Here is an 18206-nt window from a genome sequence, read left to right as displayed (position 1 = left end):
TCTTAAAATTTGTATGGAGACACAAAAGACCCCGAATAGCCAAAGAAGTCTTGAGGGAAAAAAACGGAGCTGGAGGAATCAGACTCCCTGACTTCAGACTATACTACAAAGATATAGTAATCAAGACAATATGTTACTGGCATAAAAACAGACACATAGATCAATGGAACAGGATAGAAAACCCAGAGATAAACCCACGCACCTATGGTCAACTAATCTATGACAAAGGAGGCAAGGGTATACAATGGAGAAAAGACAGTCTCTTCACTAAGTGGTGCTGTTCTTGGATTGGAAGAATCAATATTGTGAAAATGACTATACTACCCAAAGCAATCTACAGATTCAATGCAATCCCTATCAAATTACCAATGGCATTTTTTACAGAAATAGAACAAAAAATCTTAAAATTTGTATGGAGACACAAAAGACCCCGAATAGCCAAAGCGGTCTTGAGCGAAAAAAACAGAGCTGGAGGAATCAGACTCCCTGACTTCAGACTATACTACAAAGATATAGTAATCAAGACAATATGTTACTGGCATAAAAACAGACACATAGATCAATGGAACAGGATAGAAAACCCAGAGATAAACCCACGCACCTATGGTCAACTAATCTATGACAAAGGAGGCAAGGATATACAATGGAGAAAAGACAGTCTCTTCAATAAGTGGTGCTGGGAAAACTGGACAGCTACATGTAAAATAATGAAATTAGAACACTCCCTAACACCATACACAAAAGTAAACTCAAAATGGATTAGAGACCTAAATGTAACACTGGACACTATAAAACTCTTAAGAGGAAAACATAGGGAGAACACTGTTTGACATAAATCACAGCAAGATCTTTTTCTATCCACTTCCTAGAGTAATGGAAATAAAAATAAAAATAAACAAATGGGACCTAATGAAACTTAAAAGCTTTTGCAAAGCACAGGAAACTACAAACAAGGTGAAGAGACAACCCTCAGAATGGGAGAATATGTTTGCAAATGAATCAATGGACAAAGGATTAATCTCCAAAATATATAAGCAGCTCATGCAGCTCAATATTAAAAAAATAAACAACCCAATCCAAAAATGGGCAGAAGACCTAAATAGATATTTCTCCAAAGAAGACATACAGATGGCCAAGAAGCACATGAAAAGCTGCTCAACTTCACTTATTATTAGAGAAATGCAAATCAAAACTAAAATGAGGTGTCACATCACTCCAGTTAGAATGGGCATCATCAGAAAATCTACAAACAATAAATGCTGGAGAGGGTGTGGAGAAAAGGGAACCCTCTTACACTGTTGGTGGGAATGTAAATTGATACAGCCACTATGGAGAAGAGTATGGAGGTTCTTCAAAAAACTAAAAATAGAATTACCATAGGATCCAGCAATCCCACTACTGGGAATATACCCAGAGAAATCCATAATTCAAAAAGACACATGCGGGACTTCCCTGGTTGCAGCATTGTTTACAATAGCCAGGCCATGGAAGGGGACACAGTTTCGAGCCCTGGTCCAAGAAGATCCCACATGCCGCGGAGCAACTAAGCCCGTGTGCCACAACTAGTGAGCCTGTGCTCTAAGGCCTGTGAGCCACAAGTACTGAGCCTACGTGCCACAGCTACTGAAGCCCACGCGCCTAGAGCCCATGCGCCACAACAAGAGAAGCCGCCAAAATGAGAAGCCTGTGCACTGCAACAAAGAGTAGCCCCCACTCGCCGCAACTAGAGAAAGCCCGCGTGCAGCAATGAAGAACCAATGCAGCCAAAAATAATAATAAATAAATTAAAAAAAAAAAAAGACACATGCACCCCAATGTTCATTGCAGCACTACTTACAATAGCCAGGTCATGGAAGCAACCTAAATGCCCATCGACAGACGAATGGATAAAGAAGATGTGGTACATATATACAATGGAATAGTACTCGGCCATAAAAGGAACGAAATTGGGTCATTTGTTGAGACGTGGAGGGATCTAGAGACTGTCTTACAGAGAGAAGTCAGAAAGAGAAAAACAAATACTGTATATTAACGCATATATGTGGAACCTAGAAAAATGGTACAGATGAACCTGTTTGCAGGGCAGAAATTGAGACACAGATGTAGAGAACAAACGTATGGACACCAAGCGGGGAAAGCAGCAGGGTGGTGGGGGTGGGGGTGTGATGAATTGGGATATTGGGATTGACATGTATACACTCATGTGTATAAAACTGATGACTAATAAGACCCTGTTGTATGAAAAAAAATAAAATTAAATTTAAAAATTTAAAAAAAAGGAAAGACAAATACCATTTGATATCACTTATATGTGGAATCTAAAAAATGGCACAAATGAACCTATCTACAAAACAGAAACAGAGTCACAGACATAGAGAACAGACTTGTGGTTGCCAAGGGGGAGGGGGCGAGGGAAAGGGATGGACTGGGAGTTTGGGGTTGGTAGATGCAAACTATTATATTTAGAATGGATAAGCAAGGTCCTAATGGATAGGACAAGGAACTATATTCAATATCTTGTGATAAATCATAATGGAAACGAATATAAGAAAAGAATGTCTATATGTGTATAACTGAGTCACTTTGCTGTACAGCACAGATTGGCACTACATTGTAAATCAACTATACTTCAGTAAAAAAAAAAGACAATGGATAGGGGTTTAAGAGCAGATTATGGGAGACTGGGATTGACATATACACACTACTATATATAAAAGAGATAACCAATTAGGACCTACTGTATAGCACAGGGAACCCTACTCAATACTCTGTAATGGCCTATATGGGAAAAGAATCTAAAAAAAGAGATGATATATGTATATGTATAACTGATTAACTTTGCTGTACACCTGAAACATAACATTGTAAATCAACTATACTCCAATAAAAATTAAAAAAAAAATTTTTTTAAAGAGCAGATTAGTCAGAAAATGAAATAATTACTGAACTGAAAATACAGATCTGAGGAACAATCAGAAATAAGCACAAAGATATGAAGAGACAGAAAATATAAAGAAAGGGTAAGATGGATGCAGAAGATAAAAAAATAATATGTCCCAAATTCCAGAATGAGAATCAGAGAAAACCAAGAAAGAGTTCCACTTCTACTTAAGATGTAAAAAACTGCAGAGAAGGCCACTCTCAACCTAACATCATGGAAAATCTGAATAATCTATAAAATCATAAACTTTCTTGAGCCCATCAAAGACCTGAGGTTACAAGGCAATCAAATAAATTAAATGTTTTCTCCCTCTGAGGAGAAACAGGACACATAAACTATTCATCCTTGGTTAAACATAGGGGAGAGAAGCAGCCACCATACAAGTGGATAACAAGAAATCAGCTAAAATTTCAACAAATTCTTAAAGGACAAATGTGGGGTGGATGTCATTTTGGAACAGATGGGAACCCCAGACACAAAGGGACTCCACCAGAAAGATCATGGCAGGAGCCCAGAGAGAGCTCCCCTCAGTGGCACAGGCACAAAGAGGTGATCAGCTGCTGCTGGGGTACAAAATGAAGCCAGAACTTCTTTCTGGTAGGAAGCAAAAACCCTAAGCTGCTAAAGAAGCAGCAGCAAAGCAGTGCAAGAAAAAAAAAAACCCTTGCCTCCAAGGGAGGAGTAAAAGTCAAACCCATCTGATTCTGGGAGAGGGGTAGAAATCACTCCTGCTACCAAGAGAAAGATCCATTACTTTGGAAAAAGGGGCAGAAGCTTAAATCCCTCTGTTGCCCAGGAGGTGTACGAAACCCTTTGGGTGCATGATCCTACACCAAAAGCAAGCATAACCCTGGTGTGCGGGGGGAGGGGCAAGGAACTCTCTCACTGCAAGACCAACACCAGACCCAGGCTGAGTTTGGCTGCACTGGGGAGGAGGAGCACGAAAACTGGTGTTCTCAACCCCTGAGGTGCAGGTCTACAGGACCTGCCCAATACTAAGGATGGACCATGGAACATAGATCTCCCTTTGTTCCCACCATGAGCCTAGCACCAAGAAACAAGCATCAACACCTACTGCTGAGGGAGTGTCAAGTGCAGGGAGAAACATTCTCTACTGAGATGCAGATATACAGGGACTACTAAAAGTTGAGAGTGAAGCTGGAACACTGATGAAAACCCTCCAGCTCCCCAAACCCTATTCTAAGCATAAGGAAGAACTGAATTTGAAGTTGAGTTTGAATTCACTGCTGGAAGAATCTGAAGCCTTTGGTGCCTAAAAATAATGAAAGAAACAAAAATCCCAAACCCAGCTCAACTGCTGACTACCCTGAATTAAACCCCATACTAAGAGCCTGATAAAAGAAATGTATCCATTTCTGGGCATAAATACTATTTGTTTCAGACTCTACTGTTTTCCACAGACAATGTCCATCAGTCAATAAAAAATTATGGAACACAAAAATTCAAGAAAAAACAAACTATTGTAGACTAATCACCAGAACTGAACTCAACGATGACTCAAATGTGGGTAATATCAGATATGGGCTTTAAAATAACTATGATTGGGCTTCCCTGGTGGCGCAGTGGTTAAGAATCTGCCTGCCAATGCAGGGGACGCGGGTTCGAGCCCTGCTCCGGGAAGATCCCACATGCCGTGGAGCAACTACGCCCGTGTGCCACAACTACTGAGCCTGCGCTCTAGAGCCCGGGAGCCACAACGACTGAAGCCCACACGCCTAGAGCGCATGCTCCGCAGCAGGATACGCCACCGCAATGAGAAGCCCGAGCACTACAACGAAGAGTAGCCCCCGCTCGCCGCAACTAAAGAAAGGCCACGCGGAGCAACGAAGACCCAACGCAGCCAAAAATAAATAAATAAATAAATAAACAAATGAATAAATTTAAAATGAAATAAAATAAAATAACTGATTAAAAATCAGAGACAGAAATAAGAGTGGTGGGGCTGGGCAGAGAAGGAAACGGGGAGCTATTGTTTAATGGGTATGGATTTTCAGTTCTATAAGATGAAAAGAGTCATGGAGATGGATGGTAGTGTTGGTTGTACAACATTATGAATGTATTTATTTATTTTTTTTTATTTTTATTTTTTTTTGTGGTATGTGGGCCTCTCTCTGCTGTGGCCCCTCCCGTTGCGGAGCACAGGCTCCGGACGCGCAGGCTCAGCGGCCATGGCTCACGAGCCCAGCCGCTCCGCGGCATGTGGGATCCTCCCAGACTGGGGCGCGAACCCGGTTCCCCTGCATCGGCAGGCGGACGCGCAACCACTGCGCCACCAGGGAAGCCCTATGAATGTATTTAATACCAATGAACTGTACATTTAAAAATGGTTAAAAAGGTAATATATATTATATAGATTTTAATATATAATATATGATGTTACACACACAAGTGCTTGCAAAACTGGTAAAATCTGCAAAAGCTCTCTGGATTTTACTAATATCAATTTTCTGGTTTTGATAGTATACTATAATTATGCAAGATGTTATCACTCTCAGAGGCTGGATGCAGTGTATATAGAAATCTCCTTGTATTTTGTTTTTATTGCAACTTCTTGTGAGTCTCTAATTATTTCCAAATCGAAAGTTTAAAATGTGTAAGAATAGATGAAATAAGATTGGAAAAATACTGATAACTGTTGAAGGTGCCTAATGGTAGCTACAGGTTAATTATACTATTATTTTTACATATCCATGTATCCCCCCCACTTTTCAAAAGCTTGATTCACACCACTTCACTTTTACCAAAGACCTACATTATTACCTCTTTTTGCTAATCGAAAGAAATCTGATGGAAGAATTTTCACTTTTACGAAAAAAGGCAAAAAGTGAAAATAACATTCAGGGTTTGTTTTGGAGCGAGCCATCATAAAGGCAACATGCACCCTGAGCAGTGAAAGTGGCACCACCAAGCTCCTTCCCCAGAAACTACACTCAGCATCTCAGCATCAAGCTACCATAGCTTTGAACTGTGTCTGTGAGCATTTGTGCAGTATCTTGAGTTATTTTGTACATCTGTTAGCAAAATGTGTCCTGAGGTAACTGCTTCTTCACTTTACACCATTTTGGCTTACAAAAGGTTTCATAAGAATGCTCTATTTTCAGATGTGGGGAAACCTATATCTAAAATTTTCCATAATAAAACATTAAAGAAAAAAATAACTATGATTAATAAGTTAAAAGATCTAGTGAAAAAAGTAGATAACATTCATGAAGAAATGGGGAATTTCAGCAGAGAGAGAAAAATTAAGAATCAAATGAAAACACTAGAAATAAAAACACATTACATTAGAGATGAAGAATTTCTTCAATGCGCTCATTGGCAGAATGGACTTCAGCTGAGGAAAGAATCTGTGAACTTTAAGGTAGGGTAATAGAAATTATCCAAAATGAAATGCAAAGAAAAAAAGAGTGAAAGAAATAGAACAGAGCATCCAAACACTGAGACAATATATCAAATGTTCTAACATATGGCTAATCAGAGTTGGAGAAGAAGAAAGAGAACAGGACAGAAAAAGTATCTGAAAAGATGTGGTTGGGAATTTTCACATAAACACACCTTAGAAATAGCACAAACTGTCAAAAAACAATATTAATAGAAATGTTTGAAAGCAGTCAAAAAAATGCATGCACACACAAAAACAATATAGCAGACTTCTTTTCACAACCCATGTACTCCAGTAAACACTGGAAGGACTGCTTTAAAGATGTGAAACAAAAACTGTCAATACAATTGTCAATGGTCAACAACACATTCCTGGTTTTCCTCCCATATCAGTTTTCTAATTTCTTTGCATGATCCTTTAATTCTATTCAGCAGGACATTTTAGAATTCCTCAAGGTTCAGTGGCAGTCCTTTCCCTATTTTCACTCTATATTCTCTCCATAGGCAATCTCATTCCTGCTCAAAGTTTTAACTTTACCCACTGGCAGATAGCCCCAGTGTTTATATCTCCTACCTACACCTCTTCTTAGCTTCCTACTTCTTATTTTTACTTCAGTGTTTCAAAGTCACTTAAGTTCAACATGTCCAAACTGAAGTCACCAACTCATCTGACATGGTCTTCTTCCAACTCTTCCTATCTCAACAAATGCAATCACCATCACCAAGAAGTCAGCACCTGTCAGTGACTCCTGACTCCTCTTACTTAACCAACACCATACCTATTCAATTGTACTTCCTAAATATCCCCCAAATCCATTCAGCCCTCTATCTCAACCACCATTATTCTAGTCCAAACTACAAACTTCTGTTTCCCTGAACTGTTTTATAGGCTAGTCACTGACCCTCCTGTATCCAATTTTGCACCCCTTAAATCCCTTCTCCCTGCAACATCAAAAATAATTCTTTCCAGGATGTCACACTTCTGCCTTCCTTAGGCTCTGCTTAAAATCTTTCAATAGCTTCACATTGGTCTTAGGACTATGGTCAAACTCCTTATACCAAAATCCATAGTGTGGACCTTACATATGTTGCTAATCTCATCTTATACCATTCTCCCCTGCTCTTGCCCTCTCCCAGACACTCTGGCCTCCTGTTCCCCCCACCAGCACAGTGCCTATGTGTGAGCTATCCTATCTAGGACCTCTTTTGTTAGTGTATGCCTGCTCATTTTTCAGATATCAGCTCAAGTTTCAGGAAATTATTCTATGTTCTCCCTGAAAGTCAAATTCCTGATACATGCTTCAACAGCGCTGTGCAACTCTTATTTGTAGCATTTGCCACAACCATAATTTTAGATTTCTGCAATTATTTAATCTGACTTCACTACTAGGCTATAAATTCCATGAGGATCAAGGATTATATCTGGTTTTGCTTATATTTTATTTTAATGCCTAGCACATGGTGAATGTACAATAAATTTTAATTGAGTGAATGAGAGACATAGAAAATGTAGGCTTAAATATAAGCCACAATAATGATGTTATGCTTTCAGAGATATTTTGATATTTACTTATCAAGAAAAAAGAACAGGTAAACTTAAAATTGTAAACTGAAAGAAATTCCTAAGAAAAAAAAAGTAAAATATCTTACCTAGACACAAATTCACTTAATTCTGAATATTCGGTGGGTTCCATTATTATGCTGAGGTCAGTAATAACAGAAGATAAACTCTCCTCATTCTAAAATAAGGACAAAAAAACTTTTTTGTATCAAAGCACAGTCAACTTTTAAATAAAAATAAAACAAAGAGACAAAACTACTTTCAAAATATACAAAATGAAATGTCACCAAGTAATAGGAAAAAGTAACCACAAAAAAGTACTGCAAATATGGGTTACATTTTAAAAAAAATTTTTATTGGAGTGTAGTTGATTTACAATGTTGTGTTAGTTTCAGGTGTACAGCAAAGTGAATCAGTTATACATATACAGATATGCACTCTTTTTTAGATTCTTTTCCCATATAGGTCATTACAGAGTATTGAGTAGAGTTCCCTGTGCTAAATGTCCTTATTAGTTATCTATTTTATATATAGTAGTCTGTATATGTCAATCCCAATCTCGCAATTTATCTCTCCCCTCCCCTTTTCCCCCAGTGACCATAAGTTTGTTTTTTACTTCTGTGACTCTATCTCTGTTTTGTAAATAAGTTCATTTGTACCACTTTTTTAGATTTCACATATAAATGATATCATATGATATTTACCTTTCTCTGTCTGACTTACTTCACTTAGTATGACAATCTCTAGGTCCATCCATGTTGCTGCAAATGGCATTATTACATTCTTTTTTTATGGCTGAGTAATATTCCATTGTATATACATACCACATCTTTATCCATTCCTCTGCTGATGGACATTTAGGTTGCTTCCATGTCCTGGCTACTGTAAATAGTGCTGCAATGAACACTGGGGTGCATATATCTTTTTGAATTATGGTTTCCTCCAGATATATAACCAGGACTGGGATTACTGGATCATATGGTAGCTCTATTTTTAGTTTTTTAAGAAACCTCCATACTGTTCTCCATAATGGTTGTGCCAATTTACATTCCCACCAACAGTGTAGGAGGTTTCCCTTTTCTCCACAACCTCTCCAGCATTTATTGTTTGTAGATTTTTTGATGATTACCATTCTGACTGGTGTGAGGTGATATCTAAACAGTTTTGATTTGCATTTCTCTAATAGTGATGTTGAGCATCTTTTTATGTGCCTCTTGGCCATCTGTATGTCTTCTTTGGAGAAATGTCTATTTAGATCTTCTGGCCATTTTTTGATTGGGTTGTTTATTTTTTGATATTGAGCTGCTTGAGCTGTTTGTACATTTTGGAGATTAATCCCTTGTCAGTTGCTTCATTAGCAAATAATTTCTCCCATTCTCTGGGTTGTCTTTTTGTTTTGTTTATGGTTTCCTTTGCTGTGCAAATGGGTTACTTCTTAAAAGAGTGAAATCAGATCTTCACTCCATACCAAAACCCAAAATGAACTCCAAGTGAATTACTTACTTAAATGTTAACACTGAAACCATAAAGTATTAGGAGGGAATATAGACATGTAACTGATTACTGAGTGAGAAAGAACTTTCTTAGCAAACAATAACAACAAAAAAGCAAATATGATTACATAAAAACATAAACTATCAATATAAAATGACCTTATAACGAAAAGAAAAGAAATAAACAGGAAAATTTGTACTATAAAAATGACAAGGAGATATGAAAACTTAAAAGAAAAAGGCACATAACATGCACTAAAAACTCAGAGGTAAAAGACAAGTTACATGGAAAAAAAATGTTTGCTCTGACAAGTAATAAGATAAATGTAAATTAAAGCAATGAGATGACACTTTTACCTATAACATTGTTTTGACAATGCATAACTTAAAATGTTTATATTCTGTGTCTCAGCAATTTGAATTCTATGAATATATCATAAAGAAATAAGAAATGAAGACAAAGGTTAACAGCTCCTTATTACAAGAAGCCAAAGACAAGTCTATATTCAATAATGGGGATTGTTAAATAAACTGTCAAGTACTTTGATCTGTAAAATCCAGGTTTTCTCCTTTACTCTAGTAAATTTTCTTCTATTATATATTTACCTATAATTTCTCTTTCATTTTTTCTTGTTTTTGGAAAAATCATATGAATCTTCATTGTCTTCCAGATTTTTCTTCTTTTCAATTGCACTTGTAGGTGATTTTTCTCAAGCCTATCCTCCATATTCTACTCCTAACTACTTCTAATTTAGTTTTCAGCACTATAATCATTTTATTCTTCCTTTCTTTCTTTCTCCCAGCTCTCTTTCCCTCTTATTCAATTTTCTTTGAATGCTTTCATTTGAGAGTGCAGTTATAATATAGCATGTTCTTTTATTTCCTGGATTAATTATTTCGAAGAGAATTTATCTACATTTTCTAATTCCTTTCATGGCAAGGTTTCTAAATGATGATTAACAAATTCTGTACCATTTTTGTGTTCTGTACTCTGGATCTTTTTTGTTATCAGGAGTAGATCTAGCAATTTCTGCTATTTCCTAAGAATATAGAGTGAGTAGATAATGCTTGACTGTTTCCCATTTGTCTGGGTAATATCTGACTTGTCTTTCTGTATTTTCAGCTGCTGGAGAAATGGATATTAATGGCTTATAATCACTGTTTAGTTTTTTCCACTGCTCAAGAATATAGTGGGAATTGTTACGAGCAGCTGTAGTCAAAGTAGACTGTTTGTGGGCATCTACCACCATATCTCATCAAAAAAAAATTCCAGAACATTCTTACAACTCAATAATGAAAAGACAAATAACCCAATTAAAAACTGGGCAATGGATCTCAGCAGACATTTCATCAAAGATGATATACATATGGCCAATAAGCTTATGAAAAGATGCTCAACATACTAATCATAATCTGGTACTTCCATCTGACCCAGTAATTCTCTACCTAGATTTATACAAGAAAAATGAAAACATACGTCCACTTAAAAACTTATACATGAATATCTTCAGAAATGTTATCCATAACAGTCAAAAGGTGAAAACAAAAATGTTTCTCAGCTGACAAATGAATAAACAAAATGTGATAGATCCTCACAACGCAGCCAAAAAAAAATTTTTAAATGAAGTAATAATATATGCTACAACATGAATGAACCCTGAAAACATTGTGCTAAGTGAAAGAAACCAGTCAAAAAATTTGTAATCATACAAATTATATGATTCCACTTTTATGAAATGCCGAGAATAGGCAAATCCATAGAGATAAGTCAGATAAGATAGATAAGTCAGGTCTGGGCAGAAGAAGAGCAAATGAGGGGTGATAAAGAGCATGGGGTTTCTCTTTGAGGTGATAAAGTTCTAAAATTTATGTGGTGATGGTTGCACAAAGCTGAATAAATTAAAAAGTGCTGAATGTATACTTTAAATGGATGAATTATATGGTATGTGAACTACATCTCAATAGAGCTGTTATAACAAAAAAAAAGGGAAAAAGAAAAAAAAACTCAGAGGAATGCCTTGTCTTTTGTTTGAGTATGTGTAAGTGTTTTGGATTTTGGCCTTATACCCATTAGAATAGGCAAACTATCCTGTCAGCATAAAGCCTATGATTTACTGGCCCCTCCATTTTTTATTCATTCATTCATTCATTTATTTTTGGTGTGTTGTGAATTCTTCAAGATATTTTTTCTCCATCTCTCTCCTTGCCAGTCATACTGCTAACGAGGTCAACCCACCCCAGTTGGCAAACAAGGGAAGGACCTTGTAAACAACCTGACCTCAAAGACCCTGCATGAGTCTCAGCAGCACATTCCTTTCTACCACAGTCAATTTAAGCCCGCGTTTCTCATTCTTCTCTACAACTTAAGGATTTGGGGTAAAAATATTCAAGAAAAGGGTCCTGTAACTTCACAAAATACCCTATATCAGATTTCAGTGTTTTCTTTCATTTGGGTTTGAATGTCATCACATCAGGTAAATTTTCTTTGGAGCCTATGATATGGGACTATATTCTTTTTTCTTTTTTCCTTTTTTTTTTGGATTGTATTCTTTTTTTTTTTTTTTTTTTTTGTAGTTCGCAGGCCTCTCACTGTTGTGGCCTCTCCCGTTGCGGAGCACAGGCTCCGGACGCACAGGCTCAGTGGCCATGGCTCACGGGCCCAGCCGCTCTGCGGCATGTGGGATCTTCCTGGACCGGTGCACAAACCCGTGTCCCCTGCATCCGCAGGTGGATTCTCAACCACTGCGCCACCAGGGAAGCCCTGGATTGTATTCTTTTAAAAAAATTTTTTTGAGATATAATTGACATATAACACTATATTAGTTTCAGATGTACAAAATCATGATTACATATTTGTATATATTATAAAATGATCACATAGTCAATATTCAACACCACACATAATTACAAAAATTGTTTCTTTGTGATGATTTGAAGATTTACTTTCTTAGCAACTTTCAAAAATGCAATAATGTATTATTAACTATAGTTGCCATACTGTACATTAGATCCCCATGACTAATTTATTTATTAACTGGAGGTCTGTACCTTTTGACCACCGTCACCCATTTCCCCCAACCCCCTCCCCTGGCAACCACCAATCTATCCTCTGCATCTATAAGCTTGCTCTTCTTTTTGTTTATTCTGTTTCCTAGATTCCACATGTAAGTGAGATCATACAGTACTTGTCTTTCTCTGTCCGAGTTCACTTAGCATAATGCCCTCAAGGTCCATCCATGTTGTCACAAAAGGCAAGATTTCATTCATTTTATGGCTAAATAATATTCCATTTTATATACAGACCACATTTTCTTTATCCATTTGTCCATCGATGGACACTAAATTTGTTTCCATGTCTTGGTTAATGTAAATAATGCTGCAATGAACATGGGGGTGCATGTATCTTTTTGAGTTAGTGTTTTTGTTTCCTTTGAATAAAATACCCAGAAGAATTGCTGGATCATGTAACAGTTATATTTTTAACTTTCTGAGGAGCCTCCATATTGTTTTCCAGAGTGGCTGCACCAATTTACATTGCAACCAACAGTGCACAAGAATTCCCATTTCCCTACATCCTCACCAACACTTGTTATTTCTTGTATTATTTACATTACACATTCTAACAGGTGTGAGGTTATATCTAATTGTGGTTTTGATTTACATTTCCTCAATGAATAGTGTAATGTTGGACACCTTTGCATGTACCTGCTGGTCTTCTGTTTGTCTTCTCTGGAAAAATGTCTAATCAAATCCTCTGCCCATTTTTAATCAGATTGTTTTTATCACTATTGAGTTTTATGAGTTCTTTACATGTTTTGGATATTAACACCTTATCAGACATGATTTGCAATATTTTCTCCCATGCAGCCTTGTAATTTTGTTGATGGTTTCCTTTGCTGTGCAGAAACTTTTTAGGTTCATGTAGTTCTACTTGTTTATTTTTACCTTTAGTGTCAAATCCAAAAAATCATCACCAGAATGATGTCAAGGAGCTTACCACCTATGTTTTCTTCTAGGAGTCTTATGGTCTCAGGCCTTACATTCAAATCTTTAATCCATTTTGAGTTAGGTTTTATGTATGATGTAAGAGTGGTCCAATTTCATCCTTTTGCATGTGGCTATCCAGTTTTCCCAGAAGAGACTATCCTTTCCCCTTTCTATAATCTTGGCTGTTTTGACATAAATTAATTGACCGTATATGCATGGGTTTATTTCTTGGGTTCTCTATTCTGTTCCATTGACATATGTATCCATTTTATGCCAACACAATATTGTTTAGATCACTATAGCTTTGTAATATAGTTTGAAATCAAGATGCGTAATGGCTCCAGGTTTACTCTTCTTTCTCAAGATTGCTTTGGAGGCACTTGGTGGCACAGTGGTTAAGAATCCGCCTGCCAGGGACTTCCCTGGTGGCACAGTGGTTAAGAATCCGCCTACCAATGCAGGGGACACGGGTTCGAGCCCTGGTCCGGGAAGATCCCACATGCCGCAGAGCAACTAAGCCCGTGTGCCACAGCTACTGAGTCTGCGCTCGAGAGCCCGCAAGCCACAACTACTGAGCCCGCGTACCACAACTACTGAAGCCTGTGCGCCTACAGCCCGTGCTCCGCAACAAGAGCGCAATGAGAAGCCCGGGCACCGCAACGAAGAGTAGCCCCTGCTCGCTGCAAGTAAAGAAAGCCTGCATGCGGCAACAAAAATAAATAAATAAATAAATACATTTATAAAATTAAAAAAAAAAAAAAAAGAATCTGCCTGCCAATGCAGGGGACACGGATTTGAGCCCTGGTCTGGGAAGATCCCACATGCCGTGGAGAAACTAAGGCCATGAGCTACAACTACTGAGCCTTCTCTCTAGAGGTCGCGAGCCACAACTACTGAAGCCTGCATGCCTAGAGCCCGTGTGCCACAAGAGAAGCCACCGCAATGAGAAGACTGCACACTGCAACGAAGAGTAGCCCCCACTCACCGCAACTAGAGAAAACCTACATGCAGCAACAAAGGCCCAATGCAGCCAAAAATAAATAAATAAACAAATAAATTTATTTTTTAAAAAAATGATTGCATTGCCTATTTGGGATCTTTTGTGGTTCCAAACAAATTTTAAGAGTTTCTTCTATTTCTGTGAAAAACATCGTTGGAATTTTGGTAGGGATTGCACTGAATCTGTATATAGCTTTTTTCAGTATGGACATTTTAAAAATATTAATTCTTCCTATCTATAAGCATGGAGTATCTTTCTACTTATTTGTGTTATAAACTTCTTTCATCAATGTCTTATAGATTTCAGTGCACAGCCCTTTCACCTCCTTGGTTAAACTTATTTGTAGGTATTTTATTCTTTTTGATGCTATTGTAAATGAAATTGTTTTCTTAATTTCTCTGATAGTTTGTTATTAGTGTATAGAAATGCAACAGATTTATTGATTTTCTATTCTGCAACTTAACTGAATTAGTTCATTTGTTCTAACAGTTTTTCTGGTTCTTTTTTTTTTGGTGGAGCCTTCAGGGTTTTCTATAAATAATAACATGTCATCTATGAATAGTGACAGTATGACTTCTTTCTTTCCAATTTGGATGCCTTTTATTTCTTTTTTTTAATCTAACTGATGGGACTAAAACTACCATTACTGTGTTGCATAAACACAGTAAGAGCGGGCATCCTTTGTCTTATTCTAGATCTTACAGGAAGAGCTTTCAGCTTTTCACTATTGAGTATGAAGTTAGCTGTGAACTTATGATATATGTCCTTTATTATTTTGAGGTATATTCCCTCCAAACCCACTTTTTTTTAACATTTTATAACAACTTTATCTTTTTCTAACATCTTTATTGGAGTATAATTGCTTTACAATGTTGTGTTAGTTTCTGCTGTATAACAAAGTGAATCAGCTATATGTATACATATATCTTCATATCTCCTCCCTCTTGCGTCTCCCTCCCACCCTCCCTATCCCATCCCTCTAGGTGGTCTCAAAGCATGGAGCTGATCTCCCTGTGCTATGCAGCTGCTTCCCACTAGCTATCTATTTTATTTATTTATTTTATTTTTTTATTTTTTTAACATCTTTATTGGAGTATAATTGTTTTACAATGTTGTTAGTTCCTGCTGTATAGCAAAGTGAATCAGCTATACATATACATGTATCCCCATATCCCCTCCCTCTTGTGTCTCCCTCCCACCCTCCCTATCCCACCCCTCTAGGTGGTCACAAAGCATCAAGCTGATCTCCCTGTGCTATGCGGCTGCTTCCCACTAGCTATCTATTTTACATTTGGTAGTGTACATATGTCAATGCCACTCTCTCACTTTGTCCCAGCTTACCCTTCTCCCTCCCCATGACCTCAAGTCCATTCTCTATGTCTGAGTCTTTATTCCTGTTCTGCCCATAGGTTCGTCAGAATCATTTTTTTTTTTTTTTAGATTCCATATATATGTGTTAACATATGGTATTTGTTTTTCTCCTTCTGACCAGAGTGATCTTTTTTTTTTTTTTTTTTTTTGCGGTAGGCGGGCATCTCACTGTTGTGGCCTCTCCCGTTGCAGAGCACCTTTCATGTGTTTGTTGGCAATCTGTATATCTTCTTTGGAGGAATGTCTATTTAGGTCTTCTGCCCATTTTTGGATTGGGTTGTTTTTTTGATATTGAGCTACATGAGGTGCTTGTATATTTTGGAGATTAGAACTTTGTCAGTTGCTTCGGTTGCAAATATTTTCTCCCATTCTGAGGGTTGTCTTTTCGTCCTGTTTATGGTTTCCTTTTCTGTGCAAAAGCTTTTCTATACCCACTTTGTTGAGGTTTTACCATAAATCGTTGCTGAATTTTATCAAATGCTTTTTCTGCATTTATTGAGATAATCATATGATTTTTTTATCCTTCTTTTTTGTTAATGTGGTGTAGCACATTGATTGATTTGCAAATGTTGAACCATCCTTGCATCCCTGGAATAAGTTCCACTTGATCATTGTGAATGATCCTTTTAATGTATTGTTGAATTTAGTTTGTTAATATTTTGTTGAAGATTTTTACATCTATGTACACCAGGGATATTGGCTTATAATTTTCTTTTCTGTGCCCTTGTCTATTTGGGGTATCAGGGTAAGCTGGCCTTGTAAAGTAAGTTCAGAAGTGTTCCTCCTCTTTTTGGAAGAGTTTGAGACGCACTGGTATTAATTCCTCTTTAAATGTTTGGTAGCAGTCATCAGTGAAGCCATCTTGTCCTGGATTTTAGTTAGTTGGGAGGTTTTAAATTACTGATTCAATCTCCCTATTAGTAACTGGCTTGTTCAGATTTTTCTATTTCTTCCTGATTCAGTCTTGGAAGGTTTTTTTTAGGAGTTTATCCATTTGTTGGTGCATAATTGTTCACAGTAGTCTCTTATGATCCTTTGTATTCCTGTGGTAGAGTTGTAATGACTCATCTTTCATTTCTGATTTTATTTGAGTCTTTTTTTTTCTTGGTGAGTCTAGCTAAAGATTTATCAATTTTGATTATCCTTTCAAAGAATCTGCTCTTAGTTTCACTGACCTTTTCTAAAGTCTTTTTAGTCTCTATTTCATTTGTTTCTGTTCTGATCTATGTTCACAGGTTTTTTGTTTGCTTTGTTTGTTTTTGGCCTCACCATGTGGCTTGCAGGATCTTAGTTCCCCAACCAGGGATCAAACCCAGGCCCTTGGCAGTGATAGCACAGAGTCCCAACCACTGCAATACCAGGGAATTCCCTCTGATCTATGTTATTCCCTTCCTTCTGGTAACTTTGGGCTCCATTTGTTCTTCTTTATCTTTATACCTCAGTTCCTTGAGGTATGAAGTTAGGTATTTTGAGATTTTTCTTGTTTCTTCAGATAGGTGTATATTGCTATGGTCTTCCCTTTCAGAACTGCTTTTACTGTAGCCCATAAGTTTTGGTATGTTGTATTTCCATTTTCATTAGTCTCACGGTATTTCTTTATTTTGCTTCCATTTCTTTTTTGACCCATTGGTTGTTCAGTACCATGTTTTTAATCTCCACATATTTGTGAAATTTCCAGTATTCTTCTTGTAATTGATTTCTAGCCATACTACTGTGGTTGGAAAAGATGCCTGACATCATTTCAACCATCTTACATTTAAGACTTATAACATATAAGTTAAGAATATATGTTGGGCTTCCCTGGTGGTGCAGTGGTTGGGAGTCCGCCTGCCAATGCAGGGGACGTGGGTTCGTGTCCCGGTCTGGGAGGACCCCGCATGCTGTGGAGCGGCTGGGCCCGTGGGCCATGGCCGCTGGGCCTGCGCGTCTGAAGTCTGTGCTCTGCAACAGGAGAGGCCGCGGCAGTGAGAAGCCCATGTACGGCAAAAAAAAAAAAAAAAAAAAAAAAAAAAAAAAGAATATATGTTCTATCCTGGAGAATGTTCCATATATACTAGAAAAGAATGTGTATGCTGTTGCTTTTGGAAGGAATGTTCTATATACATCTGTTAAGTCAACCTGGTCTAACGTGTTCTTTAAGGTCAATGTTTCCTTATTGATTTTCTACCTGGATGATCTATCCATTGATGTGTGATCAATTTAAGGTCCCCTATTATTATTATATTGCTGTCTGTTTCTCCTTTAGGTCTGTCAATATCTGCTTTATATATGTAGGTGCTCCTCTGGTGGGTGCATAAATATTTATAAATGTTATATCCTCTTGTTGAATTGACCGCTTTATCATTATGTAGTGCCCTCCTGTCCCTTATTATCGCCGTTTTTTTTTTTTTTTTTTTTTGGTGGTACGCGGGCCTCCCTCCGCTGCGGCCTCTCCCGTTGCGGGGCACAGGC

General features: G+C 37.5%; 1 protein-coding gene across 3 annotated transcripts in view; it reads right to left on the bottom strand.

Moving 5' to 3' along the window:
- Positions 1 to 18206, bottom strand: part of CENPP (centromere protein P) — a 242670-nt gene that overhangs the window by 179257 nt on the left and 45207 nt on the right. For 2 of the 3 annotated variants that reach the window (XM_007111296.4, XM_007111297.4), the window contains exon 4: positions 7994 to 8082. The exons of the other annotated variant lie outside the window; for it this stretch is intronic. In XM_007111296.4, coding sequence (XP_007111358.1) covers positions 7994 to 8082 — 89 coding nt within the window. The remainder of the gene's footprint in view (positions 1 to 7993; positions 8083 to 18206) is intronic. 3 annotated transcript variants of the gene reach the window in all.

The sequence above is a fragment of the Physeter macrocephalus genome, chromosome 9 (genome assembly GCF_002837175.3).
Source record: "Physeter macrocephalus isolate SW-GA chromosome 9, ASM283717v5, whole genome shotgun sequence".
Lineage (NCBI taxonomy): Eukaryota > Metazoa > Chordata > Mammalia > Artiodactyla > Physeteridae > Physeter > Physeter macrocephalus.
The sequence above is the reverse complement of the archived record's forward strand: the minus strand, read 5'-3'. Positions and strand labels throughout refer to the sequence as shown.